General features: G+C 38.5%; 1 protein-coding gene across 4 annotated transcripts; it reads left to right on the top strand.

The window, feature by feature from the left end:
* The first annotated feature begins 217 nt into the window (after positions 1–217).
* DDX46 (DEAD-box helicase 46) lies at positions 218–25,781 on the top strand. Of its 4 annotated transcripts, none has more exons than XM_054217310.1 (24): positions 218–342; positions 2,833–3,021; positions 4,929–5,069; positions 6,949–7,066; positions 7,971–8,136; positions 8,426–8,577; positions 8,905–9,018; positions 10,159–10,324; positions 10,694–10,814; positions 11,167–11,342; positions 11,784–11,905; positions 12,716–12,794; positions 14,617–14,699; positions 15,440–15,604; positions 15,967–16,129; positions 16,953–17,146; positions 17,712–17,849; positions 18,502–18,651; positions 19,306–19,503; positions 20,106–20,324; positions 21,739–21,883; positions 22,566–22,639; positions 23,427–23,505; positions 25,537–25,781. In XM_054217310.1, the coding sequence occupies exons 1-23, from the start codon at positions 326–328 to the stop codon at positions 23,472–23,474; spliced, it is 3,138 nt and encodes a 1,045-aa protein (XP_054073285.1). In that variant the 5' UTR covers positions 218–325; the 3' UTR covers positions 23,475–23,505; positions 25,537–25,781. The 4 variants fall into 4 exon arrangements, with proteins under 4 accessions (XP_054073285.1, XP_054073284.1, XP_054073283.1 ...); XM_054217309.1 differs by lacking the exon at positions 25,537–25,781 and adding an exon at positions 24,589–25,392; XM_054217308.1 differs by lacking the exon at positions 25,537–25,781 and adding an exon at positions 24,337–25,392.

The raw sequence follows: 25,781 nt of genomic DNA, 5'->3' as shown, positions 1-25,781 counted from the left end.
ATTTGTTACCCCCTTCCTTGGCGCTTTGTCCTGGCTCGGGACAGGGGTTGTAGCGCACGGTGGACGCAGGGTGGCGAGGACGGGGCGGAGGCCGTTACCGGGGCCGTTGCCGTGAGGGGGATGGCGGACGGCTGCCCGTCCCTGCCCGTTCCAGGTTCCCGCCCGTTCCGCTGCTGCGCCCTCCGGCCGCCAGGGGGCGCTGCGGCGGGCGGCGGCCAGGAAGTGGCGGGGGGGCGCAGCTTCCCGCCGCGCCTCTCGTCGTCCCGGGCGCTGAGGCGCGGAATGGCCGCCGCCGTCTAGCGTAGGGCCCCGCGCTGCTGCCGCCATGGGCCGGGAGTCCAGGTGAGGGCAGCCCAGGCGCCGCCGCTGCCGTTCGGCCGGGGCTCGCTGCTGCCTCGGGTTGCGGCGCGGTGCAGGTGGCTGCGTGTGGGGGGAACAAAGGGCGGCGGCGGGTACGCTGAGGGCCGCACGGCAGGCCCCGGGACCAGGCGCGGCGCCGGAGCGAGGGACTGGCTCTGAAGGCAGGGCTACGTGGCTTGGGGCTCCGGAACGGGCTTTAGGGGCCCGTCCGAGGAGGGTCCGCGCTCCCCTGGGGAGCTGCCGGGCCCCGAGGAGCGTCCGGGCCCGGCTGCGGTGCCTGGTGTTGGGTCTGAGGGACCGGGGCCGACGGGCGCGACCCCCTGAGCTGCTCCGAGCCCACCGGGCCTCGGCTGGCTTGTTTTGAAATAATCGCAATGACATAATTATCTGGCTAGCCTTTGATTTTTGTTGTTTGATTGTTTGTTGTTTTTTTTCTTCTGGATTAGTTTTTTTTTTGTTTGTATCTTTCTAAGTTTGTGCAGGATCGCATATCTTTTGTCCTCCTGTAGCTGATATAAACACCCTGATCAGGTGGAACCGACTCGGCAGTAATGTCAGCGTGTACTTTGGCTCAGGTGGAGCCGTGCTGCCAGGTGGTTTGGAGCTGACGACACTTTGCAGGCTTTAAACCAGCTCCTTAATTTGCACGTGTCTCTGTCTCCTAGTTTAATATAACCATCAGATTTTGACATTAGAACCGTGACACAGTAGTCCTCGCGTGCAGTTATCCCTACCCTGTAACAGTTACCTAGATCCGTAACTGAGATCTATACCGAGAGAGGCAGATGAGTTGAAATTTTAACAACTGCCTTGAGTTCAAATTAGTGATTCGGTGAAAAGCAGGGTTCTCCCACGGATGTGCCTAAATTAGTTTCAGACTAGCTGGGGCAGCAGTTGTTGCCAGCAGGACACCGTTAGGGACTCCAGCTGTAAAATCTGGGAACTGAACGCCAAACAGCTGGCACTCAAGCCAGCAGGACTCCCTTGCTTATCACAGCACAGCTTTTCTTCTGATAATGACAAGTTTTGTCTGTTTGGGCTAAAAATAATGTTAAAAGTGGGTTTAAACTCATGTTAATTATCTATTTTAATACCTGCAAAAAGTTTTAGAAGTAAAGAAAAGGTAAGAGGGTGGGAGTGCATGCTGGGTGTGGTGGGCTGGACATGTTGGAGTTGATGTAAATAAACGTTCATCAGGCTAGGGCTTTTGAAGCCTGAAATCATATACTTAGGTTTATTGTACACCATAGAAAAAAACCTAAAAAAATAAAAATTTTAGTTTTCTAAAATGCGAAGTTTAGAAAAGGGGGGAATTATGGAACAGATCCTGTGGCATTTTGTGACAGAAATGGGAAAGGAATTGGAGATATCTAAAGCTGACAGATGTTCTTTGCATTCAGTTATACTGCTGATGGGCTGTATATGGATATCATGCTGCTACTGTACTGATTCCAAATGTACATGGTACCTGAGTATACCGAAGTGCTGAAATAAACTATGTTATTTTTAGTGCCTATACTGTTGTAATACAACCCTGCCTGGCAATGACGGAAGGGAAAGAAGGACGTGGGGGGCTTCTGGTCTTGTCTTCTCTGCTTCTTCCTGCTTCCCAAGCCTGGCTGCTAGGCTCGTCAGGAGAAAGCGTCTGGGGGTCCTGGGCTACAGGAGGGTGAACGAGGGAATTATTCTGGCGGGGTGACTGAAAATCAGGAATTGGAGGAAGAGGAGATGGTCATAGTCAAGTCCCTCTGTGACTTGTACTCTCATCTGAAGAGTGTCCTAGAGAATTCCTAGCCCTTCTCTCTCCCACAGTGTGGTTGGGATAAGAGAGCATTAATGAGGGGAGAAAAGGAGACTCCTATCTCCATCATGCACACCCCCTCAAGCCTTGGTAACTTTTTAAAGCATCTGTTGTGATGTTCAATGGTGTTACAGAATTTCTTTTGATGTCAGCATCATAAAGGCATTGGCTGTCGCTGTGTCACATATCCTCAGGGTTTTATGTTTCTTTAATTGCAGTTTTACAGCTTTTCCATTGAGCAGAGGTATCATTTACCTGGCTTACCTGAATAAAAGTTATATATTGTATAAAAATCAACAAAGAACAATTTTATTTGTTTGATTTTGAGATAGTTTCAGAGAGTCTTTGTCTTTTCCTATGTATAATGGAAATGGGTGGATTTCTAAAAAGGAAATTGTTCTTGATATTCTAGTGTTCACATGATGTACTTATAGTAGTACCTGAAAACCTAAACAAAAATATGACCAAGTAATCCCTCTAATTTCAGTGTTGTTAGGAGTATGCATATATTAATCAGTTCGGCAAGATGATAACAAAAGTTTAGAAATTTGAAAAGTCCAAAAATTTAAGATAATTCTTTTTGGCCTGTCCACCTAAATATAACAAATATCCTGTAACTGTAAATTGTTCTTACGCTCATGTTCATCTTTTTTTGTGAATTTACGATGCAGGCATTATCGAAAGCGCTCTGCGTCACGTGGACGCTCTGGTAGCCGTTCCAGAAGTCGTTCTCCATCTGACAAAAGAGGAAAACGTGGAGAAGACAGACGCTCTAGAAGTAGAGATCGAGAACGTAGACGTGAGAGGTCACGCAGTAGGGACAAGAGAAGGTCTCGATCGCGTGACAGAAAGCGTCAAAGGTATGATTTATCAATTCCAATCAAAGTAGATAAAAATGCCTGATATCTGAATATTGATGTTCTTCCACTGTAATTAGTTACTTTGCTGTTGTTTGTGATAGATTTTACTATCCTTAACGTTTTTGCTTATTAAATGGTTTCTACCTGCTGGTGCTGGACTTTGTAAGCTCTTAGTGATCTTGATGATTGTTGGATTCCTTTTACGGAATCACGGAATCTTCAGAGTTGGAAGGGACCTCTAGAGATCATCTAGTCCAACTCCCCTGCTAGAGCAGGATTGCCTAAAGCACATCCCTCAGGGCTGCATCCAGGGGGGTCTTGAAAATCTCCAGAGAAGGGGACTCCACAACCTCCCTGGGCAGCCTGTTCCAGTGCTCTGTCACCCTCACCGTAAAGAAGTTTTTCCGTGTATTTGAACGGAACTTCCTATGTTCTAGCTTGTGCCCATTGCCCCTTGTCCTGTCACTGGGAACCATTGAAAAGAGCCTGGCTCCGTCCTCCTTAAACCCACCCTTTAGATACTTGTAAACATTAATCAGGTCCCCCCTCAACCTTCTCTTCTCCAGGCTAAAGAGTCCCAGCTCTTTCAGCCTTTCCTCATAGGGGAGGTGCTCCAGTCCCATAATCATCTTGGTTGCCCTACGCTGGACTCGCTCCAGTAGTTCCCTGTCCCTCTTGAACTGGGGAGCCGAAAACTGGACACAGTACTCCAGTTGTGGCCTCACCAGTGCAGAGTAGAGGGGGAGAATGACCTCCCTCGACCTACTGGCCACAGTCTTCCCTATGCAGCCCAGGATGCCATTGGCCTTCTTGGCGACAAGGGCACACTGCTGGCTCATGGATAATTTGCTGTCTACCAGGACCCCCAGGTCCTTCTCCTCAGAGCTGCTTCCCAGCATGTCCGCCCCTAACCTATACTGGTGTTTGGCATTCTTCCTTCCCAGGTGCGGGACCCTACAGTTGCTTTTGTTGAACCTCATTTGGTTCTTCTCTGCCCAGCTCTCCAGCCTGTCCAGGTCACGCTGGATGGCAGCACGGCCCTCTGGAGTGTCGGCCACCCCTCCCAGCTTGGTATCATCAGCAGACTTGCTGAGGATACACTCTGTCCCCTCATCTAGGTCATTAATGAATATATTGAACAAAATTGGTCCAAGTATTGACCCCTGAGGGACACCACTGGTTACAGGCCTCCAACTGGACTCTGTGCCGCTGATCACAACCCTCTGAGTTCTGTCACTCAGCCAGCTCTCGATCCACCTCACTGTCACCTCATCTAGCCCATACTTCCTCAGCTTCCTAATGAGGATGTTATGGGAGACAGTGTCAAAAGCCTTGCTAAGGTCAAGGTAGATGACATCTACGGCTCTCCCCTCATCCAGCCAACCCGTTATAACATCATAGAAAGCTATCAGATTGGTCAGGCATGATTTGCCCTTGGTAAATCCATGCTGACCGCTTCCAATAACTTCCTGTTCCTCTACGTGTTTGGAGACGACATCCAGAATGAGTCGCTCCATTACCTTCCCAGGGACAGAGGTGAGACTAACCGGCCTGTAGTTCCCTGGGTCCTCCTTCTTGCCTTTTTTGAAGATTGGAGTGATGTCAGCCTTCCTCCAGTCCTCAGGCACCTCTCCTGTTCCCCATGACCTTGCAAAGACAATGGAGAGCGCTCTAGCGATAACATCTGCCAGCTCTCTCAGCACTCACGGGTGCATCCCGTCAGGGCCCATGGATTTATGAATGTCCAGCTTGGCCAAGTGGTCTCTGACCCGGTCCTCCTCAACTAAGGGAAAATCTTCCTCTCTCCCGACCTTCCCCCTTGCCTCCTTTACAACCTGTTCCTCAGTAGCAGGCTAAAATTATACTGTCATCATGTACTAAATAAATACAATTTTGTTCTGTGGCAGACGTTCAAGAAGTAGAGAAAGGGAACGGAGCCGAGAAAGAAGAAGATCCCGGAGCCGAGAGAGGAGGCGCTCCAGAAGCAGAAGTAGAGGTAGACGGTCTCGATCCTCCAGTCCAAGCAAGAACAGGAAAACAGAAAACAGGTATTTGCATTCTCTAATTACAGTCAATGTCATAGTGACAAAATACCATAAACCTATTGGTAGCATGGAGGGAATCATCAGGCAAAGCTTTGGTTTGTAGAACAAGGAGGATATTATGTCAGTGTTCTGTTATGATCTTTTCCCATTGCTTAATGTGTCTAATGCAGTTTGTTGTGAGAATGTTTCTGTAAAAGAAAAAGATCTAAGTTGTGGTAGCTAAAAAAAGCAGTTCACTTTAAAGTTAAGACTGAACTTCATTCTGAAAGTTTTGTAGTGCTTCATTGTTGTCTCAGGTTCCAGTATCAATAAGTAATGTTTTGTGTCCCAGCATGTATGCCCAAATTAATAAAGTACAGGTGCACTCTAGCACAGGCATTATGTTAAAGCATAGCTTTCTTTAAACTTATAAGTTACTAGAGAACAGTAAGTTTTAGTTACCAGATTTTCTCCAATGCAGTGTTCTCAGTGATACGCTGTATCATTTTCTTTCTCAGATAAAGCACGTTATTTCTTTGGAAACACACAGGGCTTTTGAAAAATGTGACTAGGATAGCAGCAGGGGATCTATAAATGGCGTCGTGGTGACATCTAGAACAGGAATTTATAAACTGTTGTAAGTGCCACTGATTGTACCTGAGCTCAATGTTTCCTCCATTCTTTACACAAAAGGTGGTCTAAAGAATGTAAGCCAATAAAGTTTCGAATCTGTTTTTTTAAATTATATTTGTGCACAAAAGTAAAATATATAGTGTAACACTTCAGAGAAGCTCAAGAATTTGCTTTGGTAAAGACACCACTTGTTTTTCTGCTGTGTGTTTAATTCTGTGAGTGTGCTTAGTGCTGCAATCAATACGGATTTGACAAGTACTAGTCTTAGGGGTTTGCAGTCGAATGAACTGTCTAGTAAATAGACTTAGTAAAGAGATGAACCTTGAACTCTTTTAGATGTTGACTTTAGAAATGTGTAAAAACTTATACAGGTTCTTTTAAATATATTTTAATGGAATTTTCAGATATAATTACAAACAGCATATAATCATGTTATACTGTAAAATGAGTGGGAAGTTCGTAAGTTGTCACAGCAGTCTGTATAAAGAATAAGCAGGCTGATGACAAATCTAGAAATTGTGAGAAGCTGGACTCTCAAAATACTTCGGAATAAGCATATAGTTTGTATTAGAGCACCCCAATTAAAAAAGGCTTAATGAGATTTAATTGGCTAAAGTCAATTTTACATTTATTATCATGAGTTAGAACATGTTTGGTTTGGATGCATTTTTTTCTTTGTTTTTTTTTTTTTAGTGGAAGCAAGTAAGGATAATAAAAATCTGTGATAAATGGGTTTTGTATTAAATGCAAGGCTGCACATTACATTTGAGTTACATGAGTAGCTTTTCCCAGGGAGAAGTGTGTTTATGTCTTTCAGTCAGTACTGTATGCCCAAAGGGAACGTTCACACTTCCATGGCAAGATGCTAGATCACTTTACCTTTCTCTAGAAATTCAACAAACAGGAAATTTTTAGTATCCCTTTTCTAACTGCAGTCTTCAAGGAGGTGTAAAATAAACTGCAGAAGCACTAGAGTATCAATTGAAAGTGTTCTGGAAATGAAGTTTGCAACTTCCTTCTGTAAAGAAATGAGAAGACCAGAACCAAAGGATGTGAATTGGTGGATTGCAATAGATTCTACATTTCTGGTAGTTGAAGGGAATATTTCCATTAAATGGAAAGATTCTCTGGGAGGCAGTGTGCTTTGTAAGGTATTTGAAAACATAAACCTGTACAGGGTGTTGATAGTTCTGTCTCTATCCAGCTCATGTGTATCCTCCCCCTGAGAAAAGCTGTAATGTTCTAAGAAATGTTTGATCTTACCTTTCAGATCAAGATCTAAAGAAAAGACAGAAGGTGTTGAAGTTTCCAAAGAAAAGAAAAAAGACAAAGATGACAAAGAAGAAGAGAAGGATAAAGATGCTACCACAAATACTGTGGCCACTGAGGTAGAAGCTTTTAACGCTTATAAATTTAAAAGATAGAACTTAAACCAGGAATTAAGTTAGCCACAGATCACTATATTAACAAAATAAAACCTGTCCTTAGAGCTGGAAAAAGTCCCCACTGAATGAGAGAGTATTCTCTTCAGTAACACAGACCCCTGTCATGGGATATGCTCCCAGTTCTTGACGTAAGAAATATTCTTCTCAATTCAAGATCTGGAACTGCTTACACCGCAAACCGCAGACAAATGTGAAGGATCGCTCATTTTTCACATATTGGTTATCAATAAAGGAGCTGAATTTTTTTTTTTGGGGGGGGCCTCTGGACCCAGCCAGGAATCAAAGAACAAAGGGAGAGGGAAGCTCACTTTGCCTTGTTCTGTGACATAAAAAGATGTGTCTAGAGGAAGAATTCCCAAACTAGCAGTTTAGCTAACTGGTCTAAACAGCACGTTGTTACTAACCCTCCGTTGTTAATAGTGGCTGCACGGTCAGTGAGAGCTCCCCAGGCATCAGTCAGTCACAGGCTTTTGTACTAGAAGGACTTCTGGAAGTACAGGGTAATGTGATTATTCTTTAGTCTTTTATGGATTAAGGGCTAAAATGAGTTGAAACTTGCTGGTGTGAGCTACAATATTTTTTTCTAGTAAATAAAGGAAAGTTTCATTTGCTATTATCTTAAAAATAATATGGCAGCTACTATCATGAAAAATAAAATAGTTAACTGCATTTCTTATTTGAAAATGTTATAGTTGATGTTAGTATTTTTCATTTGCTTCTGTTGTGATAAGTTCATGGATGTCCAGTCTTTCATGGCATGCTCACACAACAGTTATGTTTGTTTGAAGAAGCATAGGCTAAAGCCAGTGGCCATTAGTTGTCACTATTTGCTTGGTTTTTATCATAGAATTTTGATCAGAACAAACTAGAAGAAGAGATGAGAAAACGAAAAGAAAGAGTGGAGAAATGGAGGGAAGAACAACGCAAGAAGGCTATGGAAAACATAGGAGAACTGAAAAAAGAAATTGAAGAGATGAAACAGGGGAAAAAATGGAGTTTAGAAGATGATGATGGTATTTAACGTTTTATATATAACAGTTAAAATACTTTTGTTCCTAATAATATTTTCATAACATTAAAGCATTTAATTACTCTTCAGAATGTGAACTATAGAATAACAAAGGCTTAAATCTGGTCATGGCTTCAAATGAGATACAATTGAGATTAACAAACTGGAGAGATCTGTATGATGAAAAATTTTATAGTCATAAAACTGGACTGTAATTATTTGGGTAGACTAATAACACACGTGAGCACTTTTATCTTTCCCTGTCTCATTCTCATCTTTCTTGCTTGTATTAGATGATGAAGAGGAAACTGCAGAAGGAGAAAAAGAAGGCAATGAGGTTGAAGATGAAGAGTTAGATCCTTTGGATGCTTATATGGAAGAAGTAAAAGAAGAGGTCAAGAAGTTTAATATGAGAAGTGTGAAAGGTGGAGGTGGGAGTGAAAAGGTAAAATCGCTTAAAATTTCTTATCTTTGTCTTTTAAAAATAGCTTTCTGTTTTAATATCAAAATGGCTTTGGGAAAAAAGGAGGGAAGGTGCAAAAAAGCAAGAAGTTAGGTGTGCTTAATGTCTGGTTGCCTTAGCTTTTATTGCCTGGTGTTTTTATCAAGCTGTTTTATCAAGCATTATTCTGATAAAATTTTGCTGAAGTAAGTGGGGAAAAAAACCCAACAGTATAATGCATTCAGAAGTACAAATATTCTATATATTTTATGCAGCATGTTTTTTGTTTTATATGATAGCGCAATAATTTTTCTTAACTGTTCTTTGTAGAAATCCGGACCAACTGTTACCAAAGTAGTAACCGTGGTGACAACCAAAAAGGCAGCTGCAGAGTCAGAAAAGAAGAAAGGGGAGCTCATGGAGAACGACCAAGATGCAATGGAGGTAATGGAAGTGTCTTGTATTTCTACTATGAAAAGGCAATGTGCTTCTTATAAGGGACATGAGAATGAGTATAGTCCTGGGATTTTTCCATCTCCTAGGAGATAAACATTTAGTTGTTTAATTTGCAGAACCATCTTCACAAGATTTATCGTTTTGCGCACCTTCTTGTTACTTGTACTGGTTTTTTTCAGAAATCTCCTTCGCAGCTCTATTGTTCAGAGGCAGTGTTATACAGATGGGAACTGAATGAGTGCATCAGGTTGTCTGGCTTTGTCATTGTTATTAATGTGACTGGGATGGTGTATGTCACATGTAGTGTGCGTTCAGTTCACATTACTGAAATTGGGCAGGCATTCCTGGTGATCCCATGTGTGAATGACCCATGAGCTAGTATAGTGTTTATGTGTGCAGCTGCTCAGTCTGCATGTTCAGTCACGTGTATCTAATCTGAAAAAAAATGGAGTTTGTGTGTTACATTTCTGCTGAATTTATTTGTAAGTATAAATATATTAATTTCCAAAACACCTGTAAGTTATGGATCTCAAAACACTTCATAAATCATAATGAGACGTCTCTTTTAGCACAAATGAGGTAGATGTTTTCATTTTACAGTTAAGGGAACAGTAGAAAGGAGCTCGATTCTGCCTAGGGCTACAAAACGCTATGCCAAGACATGTGTTCTAGTAGGCAGCACCCTCAACCAGTAAATAACAAATATGTTTTAGTAGGAAGAGGTGGTACAGTTGGATAACTCTAAGCTGCCCTCTCCGTTGGAACTGTGACTGCAGTGGGATGCAAATCAGTGGTATGCTGTCTATTGAATGTAGTGGGGATTTTTGCCTTAGTATTTTCCTCTTTCTATTGTATGGCAGTGATTATTTCTAAATGATTACAAGGTTGGTCTAGTTAATACTCATAAAGTCAAGAAGGTGATACGGAAAGTTAAGGTTTGGGAGAGACATAAAAGAAATAGATCAAAGAATAGTTGGGACTCTCAAACTGAGAGTGGGTTTTCAGTATCTAGTCTGAAAGGATAAGGAGTAACTGTTGCTTCTGAGTAAAGTTTCTCTAGAAATGAAAAACCAGAGCCTCTCAGAATACCATTCACACTAATTTACACACAAATTATAATCTATACAGTATTCCTCAGAAGAGGAGGAAGTTGATCTTCAGACTGCCCTGACTGGCTATCAGACCAAGCAGAGAAAGCTGCTAGAACCAGTGGATCATGGAAAGATAGAATATGAACCTTTCAGGAAAAACTTCTATGTTGAAGTACCAGAACTAGCTAAAATGACTCAAGAAGGTAAGGACAAACACAACCAGAATACCTTGGGTACTATTAAAGAAAGGAGTGATGGATTTTGATGTGCAAAGAAACAGCAAATTCTTTTGGAATATAAAAAGCATTTGGAGCAACTTCATATAGAAAAACACTGAATTATTGAGATCACTACTATTGATAACTTCATATAAATATCTAGGAGGTTTGATGAAAAAATTTATCTGAGTCCTTTCCATCTACCTCCTGTGTTTATGTGTAACAAGCTAAAAGCTGTTTTTCTAGTGGTGATAAAATTAGTATCTCATATTCAGGGACGCATCAGGAATATTTTGTTCAAGGTAGTAGAGAAATGTCAAGTTTGACTGTGTTGTAATGCAAACTCTATTTCAGAGGTGAATGTGTACAGGCTGGAGTTGGAGGGAATTACAGTCAAGGGAAAAGGCTGCCCCAAACCAATAAAAACCTGGGTACAGTGTGGTATTTCCATGAAGATTCTCACTGCCCTCAAAAAGTAAGCAAGCACTTTATGAACTATATCAGGCTTGATTTTGTTCACTGTGTTGAGTCATATATTTATGAGAAAAACCTTTTTCTTCATTGTATAATGCAACATGCCCATGTTTGTAGATGTCACGTATACCGTCATCAGAGTGTTTATCACTTGGTATTGAAATATAGTTACAAACTAGTCCTTCTGCCATTTGATCACGTGTTTGCTGCTCGTTTTTATACTGTAGTTTTTGATTGCCACTGATATATATATGTAAATATGAATATGCAAATTTTTTCCAGCATGACACTGTGATTCATATCTGTCAAACCTGATTTTGTTCTTGAAATATCTTTTTTCCCCTCTCTTTAAGACATGGCTATGAAAAGCCCACTCCCATTCAAACCCAGGCCATCCCAGCAATTATGAATGGACGTGACTTGATTGGCATTGCTAAAACAGGAAGCGGAAAAACTATTGCATTTTTGTTGCCCATGTTCAGACACATTATGGATCAGAGAGCATTAGAAGAAGGAGAAGGTCCCATAGGTACAAAGCTTTTATTTTCAAAATTGCTATTTAAATAAATAAAACCTCAAGCATATGATTTAGAAGGGTCTTCAGTTCTTCTCTTGGTTATAGGGGGGAATGCTTGCTTACTAATGTCCATTAGTGAGTGACTTTTGAAAATTTAGTTAATGATCACCATGCTGTTTAGTGATGTTTGGGACCACTGTGCTGTCTAACGTTGTTTCAAGAGCACTTGAATGTCCATATATCTGGAAGGGAGATGTTACTCTTGATTTGAAACTTTGACCAGATTTCTACCCCATTCTCATACTGTCTTAATTCTCTTTTTCATGAAACTACATTTTTAAAAATACATATAAGTAAATTGCTGTAAACATCATTACCAAAGATGAATTTTTGTTGTATAAATAACAACGTCTCTTATGTTACAATGTATGATGAAAATGCTTTGCTTTTCAGCTGTCATTATGACACCTACTCGTGAGTTGGCTTTGCAGATTACCAAGGAGTGCAAGAAATTCTCAAAGACACTTGGACTTCGAGTTGTGTGTGTCTATGGAGGAACAGGAATCAGTGAACAGGTACGCAAAAGACATAGCTTATTGTCAAATAACTCTTGAACTTAATGTTAGTTAATGTCACTTTTGCAGTGAATTTAGTTCCTTCTCTTTTCCATAAAGCCTTCGTGATGGATTTTCGCTGTATGAATGGTAGTAATGCAAAAGCTTAAGCATTTGCATGTAACTTAGCTTTAAACGTACTGATCTTCTTGAAAATTCTCAAATATGGTCCTTGAAAGTTTCAGACTGTTTCTTTTTATCTATATACTGAGAATGGCAGTAATTAAGCTATTAGTGGAATGTGATAGTTTGAATGTTATTGAGAAGCTATATTTTTATGAGGGTTCACCTCAAGATAACAAAAGCCAGAAAATGTTAACTTTGATTTATTGCATTATCACATATTGCATGTTAGAGTCATTTAGAAATTAATTTCAAGTCTGCCCTCCCCACCTGCCTGGCTTCTGGAATCAACAGGACTTTGAATTTCTGTGATGGAACATGGTTTATTTAGTATCAGTTGTCCCTGATATAACATTTCTTATAGGCCCTTAACCGTATAAAAGTCACATCACCATTATAACTGCTTCAAGTGGTAGTAACTTAGCTTGTCAGAAGTTACTCTTTTGGAAAGCAAAGTTTTCCAAAGACTTAAAGAAATTGCCAAGTAAAATCTTTACATAGATTTACATTAGTAGAACAGCTGTATTACAGTGTGCGTTGTTTTCTTTTTTGCAAGGTGATACATGTTGTGTTTTTTAAAAAACCAAACAAACAAAAAAAGCCAAAAAAACCCCATTCTAATTTTTTTTTACTATTTTTAAAAATCAGATAGCTGAACTCAAAAGAGGTGCTGAAATTATTGTTTGCACACCTGGGCGTATGATTGACATGTTAGCAGCTAACAATGGTGAGTAGAAAACCTTTTCCTATGGAGAATTTTTTATTTGTTGTGTAATTCTAACAAATTCAAAAGATCATGTATTTTGATAAATGGTCTTATGGAATTTTCTTATATCTCTTCAGGCTGCACTGTCTAGCTATTGAGAATATATAGCACTAATAATAGGTTTAAACACATATTGGTTTGACTTTTTGGGGGAGGACAGGAAATACTACATTCTTGAAGAGTTTCTGAGAATGTTTATCGTTGTTAAAATGTGCTGGTCCAAATTTTTTAACTTCAAGTCATTTAGATAAAGGTATATGTAACAGTTGTTTATTTTGTCTGCCTGTTGATCTTTTATTATTGCTAGCATAGCTCAGCAGTTACCCACTGTTACTTAAGAGTCTCTGACTCTGCCTTTATCTGTTGGTTTTAAAAAACACAACAGACTAAGAAGCCCTCCCTAAATAACTGTTCAAAAGTAAAAGAACTGACCTTACATCAAATATTCAGATTGATTAAACTGAGCCACTGCAGCTTTAAGAGGTTTTGTCCTAGTGTAACCATTGCATGCTTATTAGATAAAGTTTTATTATTAAATTATTCCACATCAAAACCTCTACTAAACTGTTGACATTATTTAACTTCTGTGGAAAAAGTACCTTCAAGACATATAGAACTGGGCTTCCAAGACTTAAATCATCAAAGGTAGGTACATTAATGCTGTTCCCAAGTAATTTTACAAAGTTATTATTTGGGGATGAAAGTGTTAAGATGTTAAATAGATATGTAGATTTTAAGAAATATTTATTTTGTTCCTTAAGTATGAATTCCATATCTTAAAAAAAAAAAAAATGCAGCGCTAAATCTCTAAAAAATAATTTGAGGATTCGGCTACAATTTGCTGAAGCTGAAAGGACCGAATTCTACTGTAGTTTGATAGGCACAAGTCTGAGTGATAGTTGTAAAAAATGTGAAAAATCTGTTCCATTCTGAGAGCATTTCACACTGTCACTCCACCGTTGTTTGGAACTGAATGTGTTCACATGTTTATAGCGTTTGAGAATATGGTTTTTACATCCTTGAGTTAAATCCTTCCCCTGAAAGGGGTTCTCTTAGCTATTTGTTTGGGAAGGGTGATAATTATCCTGTCCATCATAATTTCAAAATGTTCACAGATACACAACTTGCTTATTTTGTTTCCAGCTGTCCCAGAGTTTGGGGTGGTTCTTAATTTTAAATTTAGTAGTGTTACTGGGTAGGTTTTCATCTTTATATATTCATTTTGAAAAGACTGCTTACTCTGTTTTATGCATATTACTAGCAGTTACCTAGAATTAGTATGATTATCCTCAAATAGTTATTTCTAGCTCCAAGGAAGCATTACAGATTATATGTATAAAAGGAGTTTTTCTGAGGCTGCAACAGTTAGCACTGGACTTTGCCTTCCACACATGCGCTGTAATCTCTAATATGTTTTTTTCTAGGTGGCGCTGTCAGATAATGGCTGATGTGGCTCCTTGCTTCATCTCAGTCTTAGTTTTATGATGTGTTTTGGCGAGGGCAGTTTTCTGAATTTTACAGGTTCTTCTGGCCCTATGATGGTATGCAAGAGAAGAGTTTGACAAAATAAAGGGCCTTGTGCATACTTACACGTTTTCCAGAATGTATACGTGATTAAAATGAGAACATTAAAATTCACATTTAGTGAATTTTTTAAAAAAATAATTAATGTCACTTAGAAGATAGTGAGACTATATAACATTTTTTAAAAAAATTATTCCTGAGGGAAACTAGATTTCCATTTGATTTTGTTTCCCATGTGTTTTTTCCTCTCCTTTCACAGGTCGGGTGACAAATCTCCGTAGAGTCACGTATGTTGTACTTGACGAAGCAGACAGAATGTTTGACATGGGTTTTGAGCCTCAGGTAATTAATGATATGAGTGATATTGCCACAAGATGTTATTTTCCACTTCAAATATTTTGCAATGCTACGTTATTATTACACTGCCAATGAGTGTCAAAAAGATGTGCTGCATATGGACAACAGTTTAACTGACTCTAATTTTTCTGTTATCTTCACAGGGCTTGTTTTCAAGAAATTTTTATATAGCTTAGATTTTTCTCTAAAATAATATTTTCTTCGTACACACTTGTTTTGGATACCTGTGGCCATGCTGTAGCCCTGTGCAGTCCCTTGATGCAGGTGTCATATGAGTAGTTGTAGCCTGCTTATGAAGTCTTTGATGTCTCCTGGCAATGTCGTGCAGGAGACAGGAACAAAATGTTGGAAATGCTGGTGACAAATTACTTGCGGTCATCTTTGGACATCCACGACTCTTTCAGTTGTCATCAGGCTATATTGTCCTCCAAAACTAGGAAAATTCCTTTATTTTCTCTCTTGAGCTGTAGGGTTTCTGCTGCGTGTCAAGATTTCTGCTGGGCTGTTGTCATGTTGCTTATTGCCACTCAAGCTTCCTTTCAAATCCAGCAAATTTTGCCTGTCTTCCAATGCCAGCTCCTAGGTCCCAAGAGGAAATCTGTAAAGAAGTGTTTTGTAGTCTATGTAGTGCAGATGCCACTTAACTTTAAAGATGACAGCTCTGTACGTGCATGAGGTTCAATTACAGCTTGTGGGTATTAACGGGGAATGTTCTCTTAAACCAGGTTATGCGCATTGTAGACAACGTCAGGCCTGATCGTCAGACTGTCATGTTCTCTGCTACTTTTCCCAGAGCTATGGAGGCACTAGCTCGGAGAATCCTAAGTAAACCGATAGAAGTGCAGGTTGGAGGCAGAAGTGTTGTCTGTTCTGATGTGGAGCAACACGTTGTGAGTATCACACATCATCTCCCTTGCCTACCTTCTCATTTGCTTGCAAAAGATTATTTCCGGCAATATTTAATATAAACCAATACACCCACAGAGCTTTTATTTTTAGAAGTTTAGTTACCTTATTAAACATGAACTAAACATAAACTGACTCCCTAATTTGCAAATGCAATGTGATAACTTTTTTTTTAACTTGGTTTTATACCACTGATCTGAACAGCAGTTTTGCCACTAGCTATGGAAACAGCCTGAAAAAGTCATCTCCTGTTCCTGATTTTTATTTTTATGCACCCTGAATGTGTTTAATGACTTAAGATACAATTTATACTCTTTCTACTTTGCTTTTGTATCTCTTTTTCCAGATTGTCATAGAAGAGGAGAACAAGTTTCTGAAGTTACTGGAGCTACTGGGACACTATCAGGAGAAAGGATCGGTTATCATATTTGTAGATAAACAAGAACACGCTGATGGGTTGTTGAAAGATTTAATGAGAGCCTCTTATCCTTGCTTGTCTCTTCATGGAGGTAATCTGTTCCTGTATAGTACCAATTATTATTTCTTCATAAGCGGGTTTTGCTTTATAATTGCAGAAGATATTTGTCTCTTAATTTGAAATAGACATGATAGTTTTCCGTAATCACTCTTTATTGTTCCCTGTGAGATGTCATCAGATGCCGAATCATGTCTCTGTGCAACAGGGTTGTGACTGAGAGTTAACACCTCTCAGGGAATATTATTAACTACTTGCTATTGTAGAGTAGTGAATGCCATTAGGGGAGTATTATATGATATTTTTATTTGAGATTCCACAATAACAGCAGCTGTTGTTTCACTTTTCTGCCATCAAGTAGTAATCTAACAGAAGTACTTTAGTAGCAAGAGGAGGAAATCTCTTTAGAATATGGTCCATCCTGGAATGTTTTAGGACTTTCTCTATATAATGCTTTTAAATCACAGTAACTAATAAGTAAAAAAACAACGTTCATTTAGTGCAACTATGGAAGAGGGAGAAATATTCTTCTTCTTCTGAGATTTCTCTTGCCTTTTGAGAACAGACAAAGCCTCCAGATGAGGTCTCAATTGAATATAAGAAGTCAAATAGAAAATCATATTAAAGAAACTTTTGAGGATCTTGGTACGGGAAAACATCTTTTTGTAGTGGAAAAACTAAAAGTTTTGTTATTATGGATAATAGCCTAAGAGATTTATTATTCTAGATAATGTATTGTAATTTTATTTGCTTAGGCTTTCGGTTATTTGAAGTTGGAGGATGTTTTGACCTGTGTACAAATTCTTTTGGCTCAAAGCAGAGCTTTATAGTTAACTGCTTTGTCTGCTTTCTTGCAGGTATTGATCAGTATGATAGGGACAGCATAATTAATGATTTCAAGAATGGAATTTGCAAACTTCTGGTGGCCACATCTGTAGCAGCAAGGGGCTTGGATGTAAAACAATTGATGCTGGTGGTCAATTATAGCTGTCCCAACCATTATGAAGATTATGTGCACCGAGCAGGCCGAACTGGACGAGCTGGCAATAAAGTATGTATAATTAATTGCCTCGTTTGGTTATTACTGAAAATTTTTCCTTATTTATTGCTTGATCAAGGTGTTCCCAAGGAATAGCTGCAGAGGGAGTAGTTTACGTTATTGGTGGGAAGAGGATTTTCCTTTAGAGTGCATCTACGGTTTTTGAGGAGTCGTGTAAAATGTACTCTGAATTTTAGCACTGTGAAAGTTGGAGGTTACATGTTCTTCTGATGTATGAATGTTCTCTTAAATCCCATTTGTGGCTGAAAAGTTGTGTGTTTTTCACTGTTGGAAATGTGCCCTACTAAATTTATAAGATTTTATTTTCCAAACTTTTAACTATGACAAGATTGAAAAGAAAGACTTCAGTTTCTGCCATCTGTGGTTGATTACCTCTGTATCAGCTTCCTGGGAAATCACGTTATTCGTTCTACAATCCTGCTAAAAAAAGTTTATGCATTAATATCATGGTTACTTTTATTGACCAGAACAACAGCACAAGGGTGCTTCAATAAATTTAGAGATAAAGTGCCTTTAGAGATTTTTCTTTATTATCTTTTAAATTAATTTTGACCAGGGGTATGCGTACACATTCATTACGGAGGACCAGGCACGGTATGCTGGTGATATCATTAAGGCTTTGGAATTGTCTGGGAATCCAATTCCTACTGATTTGGAGAAGCTCTGGGCTGACTTCAAAGACCAACAGAAGGCTGTGAGTAATTCTTTCTTCTGTGGAGGGCTTTGGTCTGGGTTTAATGTCTGTGCACGTGGGTCCAGCTGTACAGTGTACATACATGAGTCACCTCCCTGACTTCCTTGAGAACACATATGTGTGCTTAGGTAAGTGTGTAAGTGTTTTCAGGGTTGGGATCTTGAATGTCATTTACAAGGCTGTTCTTGAGGATTTAAATATTGTCATCTGGTATGTCATAGAGAAATGCCTACTGTATAAGGGCACTTTGGCTTTTATCAAAGTTCGCATAAAAGGTAATTAAGTTCTTTCACAGAATTTGTGTTGTTATTTCTAGAGCTCTCACCATCAGAGGATTTTGCTCATGCTGAGAATAGTGACTTCAGAGTTTTTCCAATATAAAAACTGGAGGGTTTTTTTTTACTGCATTTGAAAAGCATTGAAAATGTATACGTACAGAAAATCCTAGTAGTGTAGTGTTTCTATCTGCTGAATTAACGTAGCTTTTTTAATTGCATTTCATTGTAAAAGACAGTTTTTAAATTTGAAGAGCTTTCTAAATGTGCTAGGATTTGTTCATTTCAAATAAATAACTTCAAAATTATTGGTATAATTCTGTTATCTTATGACTCTTGGAACTGGGATTTTAAACTTCTGCATGTTTTTTTTTCAGGAGGGGAAGTTGATTAAGAAAAGCAGTGGATTCTCTGGCAAAGGTTTTAAATTTGATGAAACAGAACAGGCTTTGGCTAATGAAAGAAAGAAGCTACAAAAAGCAGCTCTTGGCTTGCAAGATTCAGATGATGAAGATACAGCTGTTGATGTAAGCACCTGAGAATAAGGTTTAAGTTGCTTAAGAATTTCCAATGTATTTGGTTTTTTCCCCAGTAGGTTACCTAACACGTTGCAGAATGCATGGATTTTTGTTAGTTCATGTCCTGCGCTACTGCCTTAGTTAAATTCCATGAGTAGATCTGTTGTATTCTTCGATACAAAAAATACATAGCTATGAAGATCTGTGAAGGTCTTGAAAGTCTTTCTGACTTACTGGTATTTTATACTTAATATATGTAGTTACGTAAATGACACAGAAATTCTCTTCTTTGTAATACTAATCTTGCTTAAGTTAAATAGAACGGTTGCCCTCAATTGCAAACTTTTTTTTACTTAAAATGTTTTAAAGAAATTCTTAGTCGTCTTTTCTATTTCTAAATCCTTATTAGATTCCTTTCTTAAGGTTTGTTAGACTCCTTTTCGTGACCTTGGAAGTAAACACTATGTTGAAACTTTTTCCTGGTTATTAGGTCATCTGTTCCCTTTGTGGAGTCGTAGTTCTGGGCAGGCCTCTGCCATCTATACAAGATTTATTTCTTTAAAAGCATGTAAACTAAAAATGCACCTTAGTGTTTTCTCTCTTTAGGATGATAAGGTTATCTAATGGTAAATGCAGTGATCCAATAATTGTTATTTTCTTTAGATCGATGAACAAATTGAAAGCATGTTCAACTCAAAGAAAAGAGTAAAAGACATGGCAGCACCGGGAACATCAAATGCTCCTACACCATCAGCTGGAAACGCAGAAAAATTGGAAATTGCGAAAAGATTGGCTTTGAGAATCAATGCCCAAAAGAATCTTGGAGCAGAAGCACAAGTATTGGTGCCCTTCCACTTTAAGGTCAGGCTCTTTACAGAGCAATTTTTTTTCTTTTTCTTGTCTTCCCCCTCCCCCCCCCCCCATAAAGGCTGTTCAGTTCTTTGTTCTGTGGCTGCCATTTTATTTAGTGTTTCTGCACACTAATAATAACATACTGCATTATGTAGTTCATTTGTGCTGGGCTAATTCGGTTAGAAGTTGTAGGATTTGTAATTGAGCTAATATGATAATAAGATTTAATACAGAACTGGAAATGCTTTGTCCGCCCTGTCAAAGAGTTACTTCATTATGGGTAAAATTACACAATTAGGTTCTGTCAGCTTTAGCAGAGTTGGAGGACATCTTTGTCTGCTTCAGCATGTGATATACAGTCCATTTAGGTTTAGGTTAATGTGGTCTGGATGTCCAAAGGTATTTTGAGCTGAATACAACAGACCAATAAGATCTTTTCTATGCAGGTGTGAAGTTATTGAGAGGAAGGAAAGAAAAGTTTGGAGAATGTATGTGTTAAGTGGACGATTATATTACAGAGAAAGCTTTAACAAAACCCATGTTGGTTTCTATAGGACTTCTTTTGGCTACCTTATTCTCAACACGGACCTGTTTGTTTTTTTTTTTTACAGGATGTGATGCAGCAGGCTACAAATGCTATCCTGAGAGGAGGCACAATTCAAGCTCCTACTGTATCTGCCAAGACCATTGCAGAGCAGCTGGCTGAAAAAATCAATGCTAAGCTCAATTATGTACCCATAGAGAAGCAGGAGGAAGAGAAACAAGATGGAGGACAAAATGAATCCTTTAAGAGATATGAAGAAGAATTGGAGATCAATGACTTCCCACAGGCAAGTAACCATTTTGCTATAATCCAGTGTATGCGACCGTTATTTAACAAAGGCTATCTTCATAGCTTAGACTACGATTATACCAATAAAATATTTTTGTCTCTATTTGTTATCATACCTGATGGAAGTTACTACATTGTCTGTGATTACTTCTCAGCTTACAGATACGCAGTGCTTTGGACATAGTCCAGAGAATATCAGAAAAGCAAATATTCCTTATCATACAAAATCTTTTCACCCTCTGCCACTGACTTCTTTCATATCCAAATCTTTGACACTGTCTGGCATTTTATTTCAAAGGCCATACTAGTGTGACTGATAATGCTCTTTGCTTTTTTTATTACCTGAGTATTTTTGCTATTCAGAATATTGCTGCTGTAGTCTACGTCATCTGTTATTCTGACGGTTTATATTCCACAATATCAAGCACAAATTCCTTGTATTTGTCTTTGAGGCTCTCCCCAGGTTCACCTTATTTTATCAAGTTGTTGTTTTATTAGTTCATTACCCTTCCCTCTTAGAAATCCTTAATTCTTATCCTAAGTGGTTTCTCATTCGTAGAACCTGTTCTAGATTTTATAATTTTGCTAAGGATCCTTCTAGCTCTTTACGAATGCACTTGCTAGGTACAAAGCTTTGCCTTCACACCAAGGTAGCGTGAGCTTCTCCAGTCTTGTCTTGAGTCCTCTAACTTTGAACGCCAGAGCTCACCACGACAAAAATATTGTCTCAATCTACAAGTAACTTACAACAATCTACTAGATACTTTCTAGTAATTTCATTGTCTAAATTAATGGGATGCATTTATCATAATAAAGTACTTTTGAGGATATTGTAGAGATTTGGGGCAATTTGTACAGGGTTCTGAAAAACAACCGGCAGTGTTTATTCCTTAGGATTTATTTATGGAGGTTTTAAGGTTTACTTATTTTTGTCTTTAACCAATGAACTGAGTAGAAATAAATAGCATTTATTTTCTTAAAGGGAAGTACTTGCAGCTGTTAACAGTATATGTTTGCTCTTGAAGTCTATTCCTGTACAAAAAGTGCTAAATAAAATATTTGAGTGCTGCTTCAGAAAATCACAAGAAAAAATTACAAGTTTTAAACTTTCAGTGTAGCAAAACGGGAGATCTTTAGCCTTCTTGCTTCAATAGTACTATGCATCCTTTCTCTTTTCTCCTTCTTACATACTTTTTATCTTGCTGACACAAGAGGCAGATTTTTTAAAAATATACTTGTATAAAAAATAACTGGCTAGAATTTCAATCTGCATTTTTAAAGCAGAGCGCCGTGACTGATTTTCACAGTGCAGTCTTCATGTTCTTTGTCTAAAATGTCAACTAACCTTTGGATTGCGATTTTGTGTGATGCCGTTCTCATTGTTGATCCTCCCCTTGTCCCTTTCCTTGTAGACTGCCAGATGGAAAGTTACCTCCAAAGAAGCACTGCAGAGAATCAGTGAATATTCTGAAGCTGCTATTACAATCAGAGGAACTTACTTCCCTCCAGGCAAAGAACCCAAGGAAGGAGAACGAAAGATTTATTTGGCTATAGAAAGTACGTATTCTTTTTAGAAATGTTTCAATGAAAGATATGACTCTAGTTTTGTAATTAGTCATGGATTCTCTATAGTCGCAGTGTCTGGGTGCTCAGTTACAGACCCACTGTAGTTACTTTGCAAATTAGTATAATTACTAAAGAAACAGTCGTTTATCTTAATACACTTTGTCAGATGATCAATGGGAATCACAGAGATGCTGCTCCTGAGAAGACTGACCTGCCACAGAACGGCAGCAAACATGCGTGGAGTCAGTTTAGTGGAGACGGAAAAAGGAAAAAAGAAAAAAAATAATCAGAATAAGCACAAAGATGTCTGTGCCAGTGTGAAATAAGGAAGGAAATGGAATTGTGGGTTTTAGCTGTTAAAGGTATAAGGAATTACATCAACTACTACAAAAACTTTGCAAATCTCATTATGATTAAGTTGAATTTTCCTTAAAGAAACCTCTAGTTTCAGATATTTCTGAATACTGTCACTTATGACTGTCTGTTTTCATTATCTTTCTTACAACCGAAAACAGGATAACTGTGGCAGTCTGTACAATACTAGAGTTTTCTTCAGTAAATAGTTAGGAAATTCAGCAAGTTTTGCAGTGTTTCTGGAAATGGCCAGCAGTGTTTGTTCTGTAGGCTTGACATACAGAAAGTGTTGAAGATGGTAATGTTTTTTTGTCTTCAGGTGCCAATGAACTGGCTGTACAGAAAGCAAAGGCAGAAATCACACGACTTATAAAAGAGGAGCTCATCAGATTGGTGAGTGGAATATCTAGAATGCAGAGGGAAAGTGCCTTAATTTATGCTTTATGAAATTGATTTCTACAAATGTTGACACTGGCGTATGTTTTTATTAATATTAGGGACTGGAGCCTATAGATCTCCAAAACACTGTTTCATTGTGAACAGCCTAGAAAATATATTACTGTGTTCAGTCGGGCAGACATACGGCTGTTAGCCAGCCAGCAGATGGAGATAACGCATTAACAGAGCTTTTTGACTGAAGACCCCTTAAAGAGTTAGGCCCAAATACATTTCCTAATTTCAGCACCATCAGGCAGGGGGGAGAAGAATTATTCCCCTCATTTTAATATTTCATATGTGTTGAGAGATTTGTTTTGCCGTAGCTCTACAGCATACCCAGCTGATAATCAGCTGTGTTCAACATACTCTGTTTTCAAATTAAGATATTGTCTTGAGAAATACTATTTTGAGTTCTCTGGTTGAAGAAGCCTCAGCTTTCTCTAGAATAACTTCCAGTGATACTACGTAAGACTTGCCGGTGTCTTTTTTTGGCTTTTTCGCTTAAGTAGCCTTTCAAATCAGCAGTCCATTCCAGTGGTCCTGCCCTGCTGAGCCATTATTGGTAGTTACATTTCTTTTACAAAATTGTTGACCTCCCCGTAAAAACGTTTTCCAAAGGAAGGAGATTGCTAAGGAACTGCTTATTCACATGTAATCTGGATTTATTATTAGTGGGGCTCTTATTACAATTCATTTATGCATTTTCACTTTTAACTGTGATTATTGTCTCGTTTATTTGCAGCAAAATTCATACCAACCAACCAACAAAGGAAGATACAAAGTTCTATGAGTTTTTGGAGTTATCTGTCTGCCAGTGGCTGGTGCGTGAAACTTTGTGGCTTCTGTTGTTTTTGCTGTTTACACTGCTTATTGTAAATTAAGAATTTTTTATTTTGTCTTGCGGACATTTTTTAACAGAAAATTGATACTTGCTGAAACATCTTAATTCTCTCCACTACAGTTATCAGTCTTAAAGCAGACCAGTTTTGGCAGAGCATGATTTCATTTAAAAGTGCAGTTTATATACTTTTTGTCATAAAGAATATAAAATAAAACATTTTAATTTTCCTGACAGACTATATTGTTAAGTAAATTAAACAATGTTGGGATTTGTGTTGGAAATTGTTAGAATGTACCCACTTCACATTGTGGGGATGGTTCACACCGTATCAGTTTATACTGGAAAAATGATAAAACCCAAATAAAGGCAGGATTTTCTCCTGATCCGTAGCATCTCTCTGGCTGGTTCCACACACTTCATTCCCTGTACAAATGTCCCCCTAAGGTCAGAGAGTCTTGCGGTGATCAGAGTAGAGAATTTTATCCAGAAATACTTGAGGTCTGGTTTTAAGATCTTATGCTTTTCATGTCCCATTTTGTCTTTATCATCCAGGTAATAGAATAACTCTTCGGGGTTTTTGTAAAATGAAATGTTTTGTAGAATGAAAATAGTTTTCCTGGTTTTTTTCTAAACATCAGAATTTTAGGATTTGATTTTTTTTTTCCTCATTCTCTGACATAAGAATGAAAGCCTGTTTAGTTTAAAAAGAAACTCTCAGAAAAAAAAGAGAAACTTCTTTTGTAATGAAATACGACTGTCACTTTTTTATAGTGTTCTTATATATACATTTAATGTGATTTTTTTCCCCCAGGGTTGTCGTCTTTGTTACTGTTAGGACATGGCTTTAAGTAAAAATGAATAATGATATTTATGAGTGAATCCCACAAATATTGACTATCATTGCAGTCAATAAGCTACTGGGACAGGCAAGACCTTTCTTTTTGAGGTCTCATCCCCATAACCATTAGTACTCACGATGGACACTTACTACTCTTAAGCATTTAACTTTGCTGTCTACTTATCTGGAGCCTGAGCGGTAGCAATTTGAATCGTCTCATTCTAGCCGCTGCGAGACTTTCAAGATGATGACTTTCAAAAGGACTTTTGTAGAAAGCTTTTCTTACCTGACACATTGAGAAGAAATGTGTCATTTTAAAACAGCTGTGTATATACTGCTTTAACCCTGGTGAAGACAAATCATACAACCTGCATCATGGCTGTATAAATTCACAACTTGTGTTTCTCAATTTCAGGTAATTTAAATGACTGTGTCTGTTCGCATACAACTGTCTGTTACTCTAATGTCAGTGTACCTTATTTGCAATACAGGAAAGGAAAGTAATGATTATACCAACTTAATAGTATACGTTTAGGATAAGACCAACAATACTTGCCAATATTAATACATTGAGTAGAACAAAGAGGAGCAGCACACACAATAACCCTTCTCAAAATTTAAAACAGAAATCTCAAACTAAAGCCCTTTGGCTCCCTTTAAATAATTCAGGTTTCCTTCTGTTAAGAACTGGGTTTTGATGTTATTTCATACAACTTGTTTGTTGAATTGTCTAACTTTTGACAGTGTCCCCCCCAGCAGAGTGGCAGATTTTGGTGTATTTAATGAAGAGCACTTTCAAGTTTGGACAGTCTGACACTTCTTTAAAAATCTTGTTTCAAAATGTTCGTATATATATTGGTATCTCCTAAAAAAGGCATGATGGAGACATTTTTGTGATTTCCAGCTTTGCACTGTTGGATTTCAGAGATGCAACAATGTATAATCTTTAACTTCCTGGGGTTTTTAAATGCAATGTCAATATTCCTATGTTTTTTAAATTCCAGCAAAAATAAAAATAATTTCAATGTATATTTTTCAGAAACTGTCTTTCTGAATAGCTCATCTGTTTTCTGCACTTACGTTGCTTTTGCGTTTTTTACTGTGGCAGTTAACTTTGTACTTTTTGGAGCAGGGTGATGTGTACAGTAACTAGTCCTTGTGTTTTTCTGCTAGAAATGCAGTGAGATGCAATTCAGGCGCAGTTAAGAAGGTTGCAGTGAAGGAGTCTGGGCACGTGAAAACAGGAGAAGAAACTCAAATTAACAAATACGCAAGGAAAAAAGAGTGGAAACAAGATGAGAGTAGAAGTTCGGAGAAGACACAATTAAGTAATGAAAAATGTTATATTTAGTGCTTTCCAAGTGTGTCCATGGATATAGACAAGATCTTTGTAAACACCATAGTTTGGCTGCTTTCCA

The sequence above is a fragment of the Rissa tridactyla genome, chromosome 11 (genome assembly GCF_028500815.1).
Source record: "Rissa tridactyla isolate bRisTri1 chromosome 11, bRisTri1.patW.cur.20221130, whole genome shotgun sequence".
NCBI classification, from domain to species: Eukaryota; Metazoa; Chordata; class Aves; order Charadriiformes; family Laridae; genus Rissa; species Rissa tridactyla.
The sequence above is the reverse complement of the archived record's forward strand: the minus strand, read 5'-3'. Positions and strand labels throughout refer to the sequence as shown.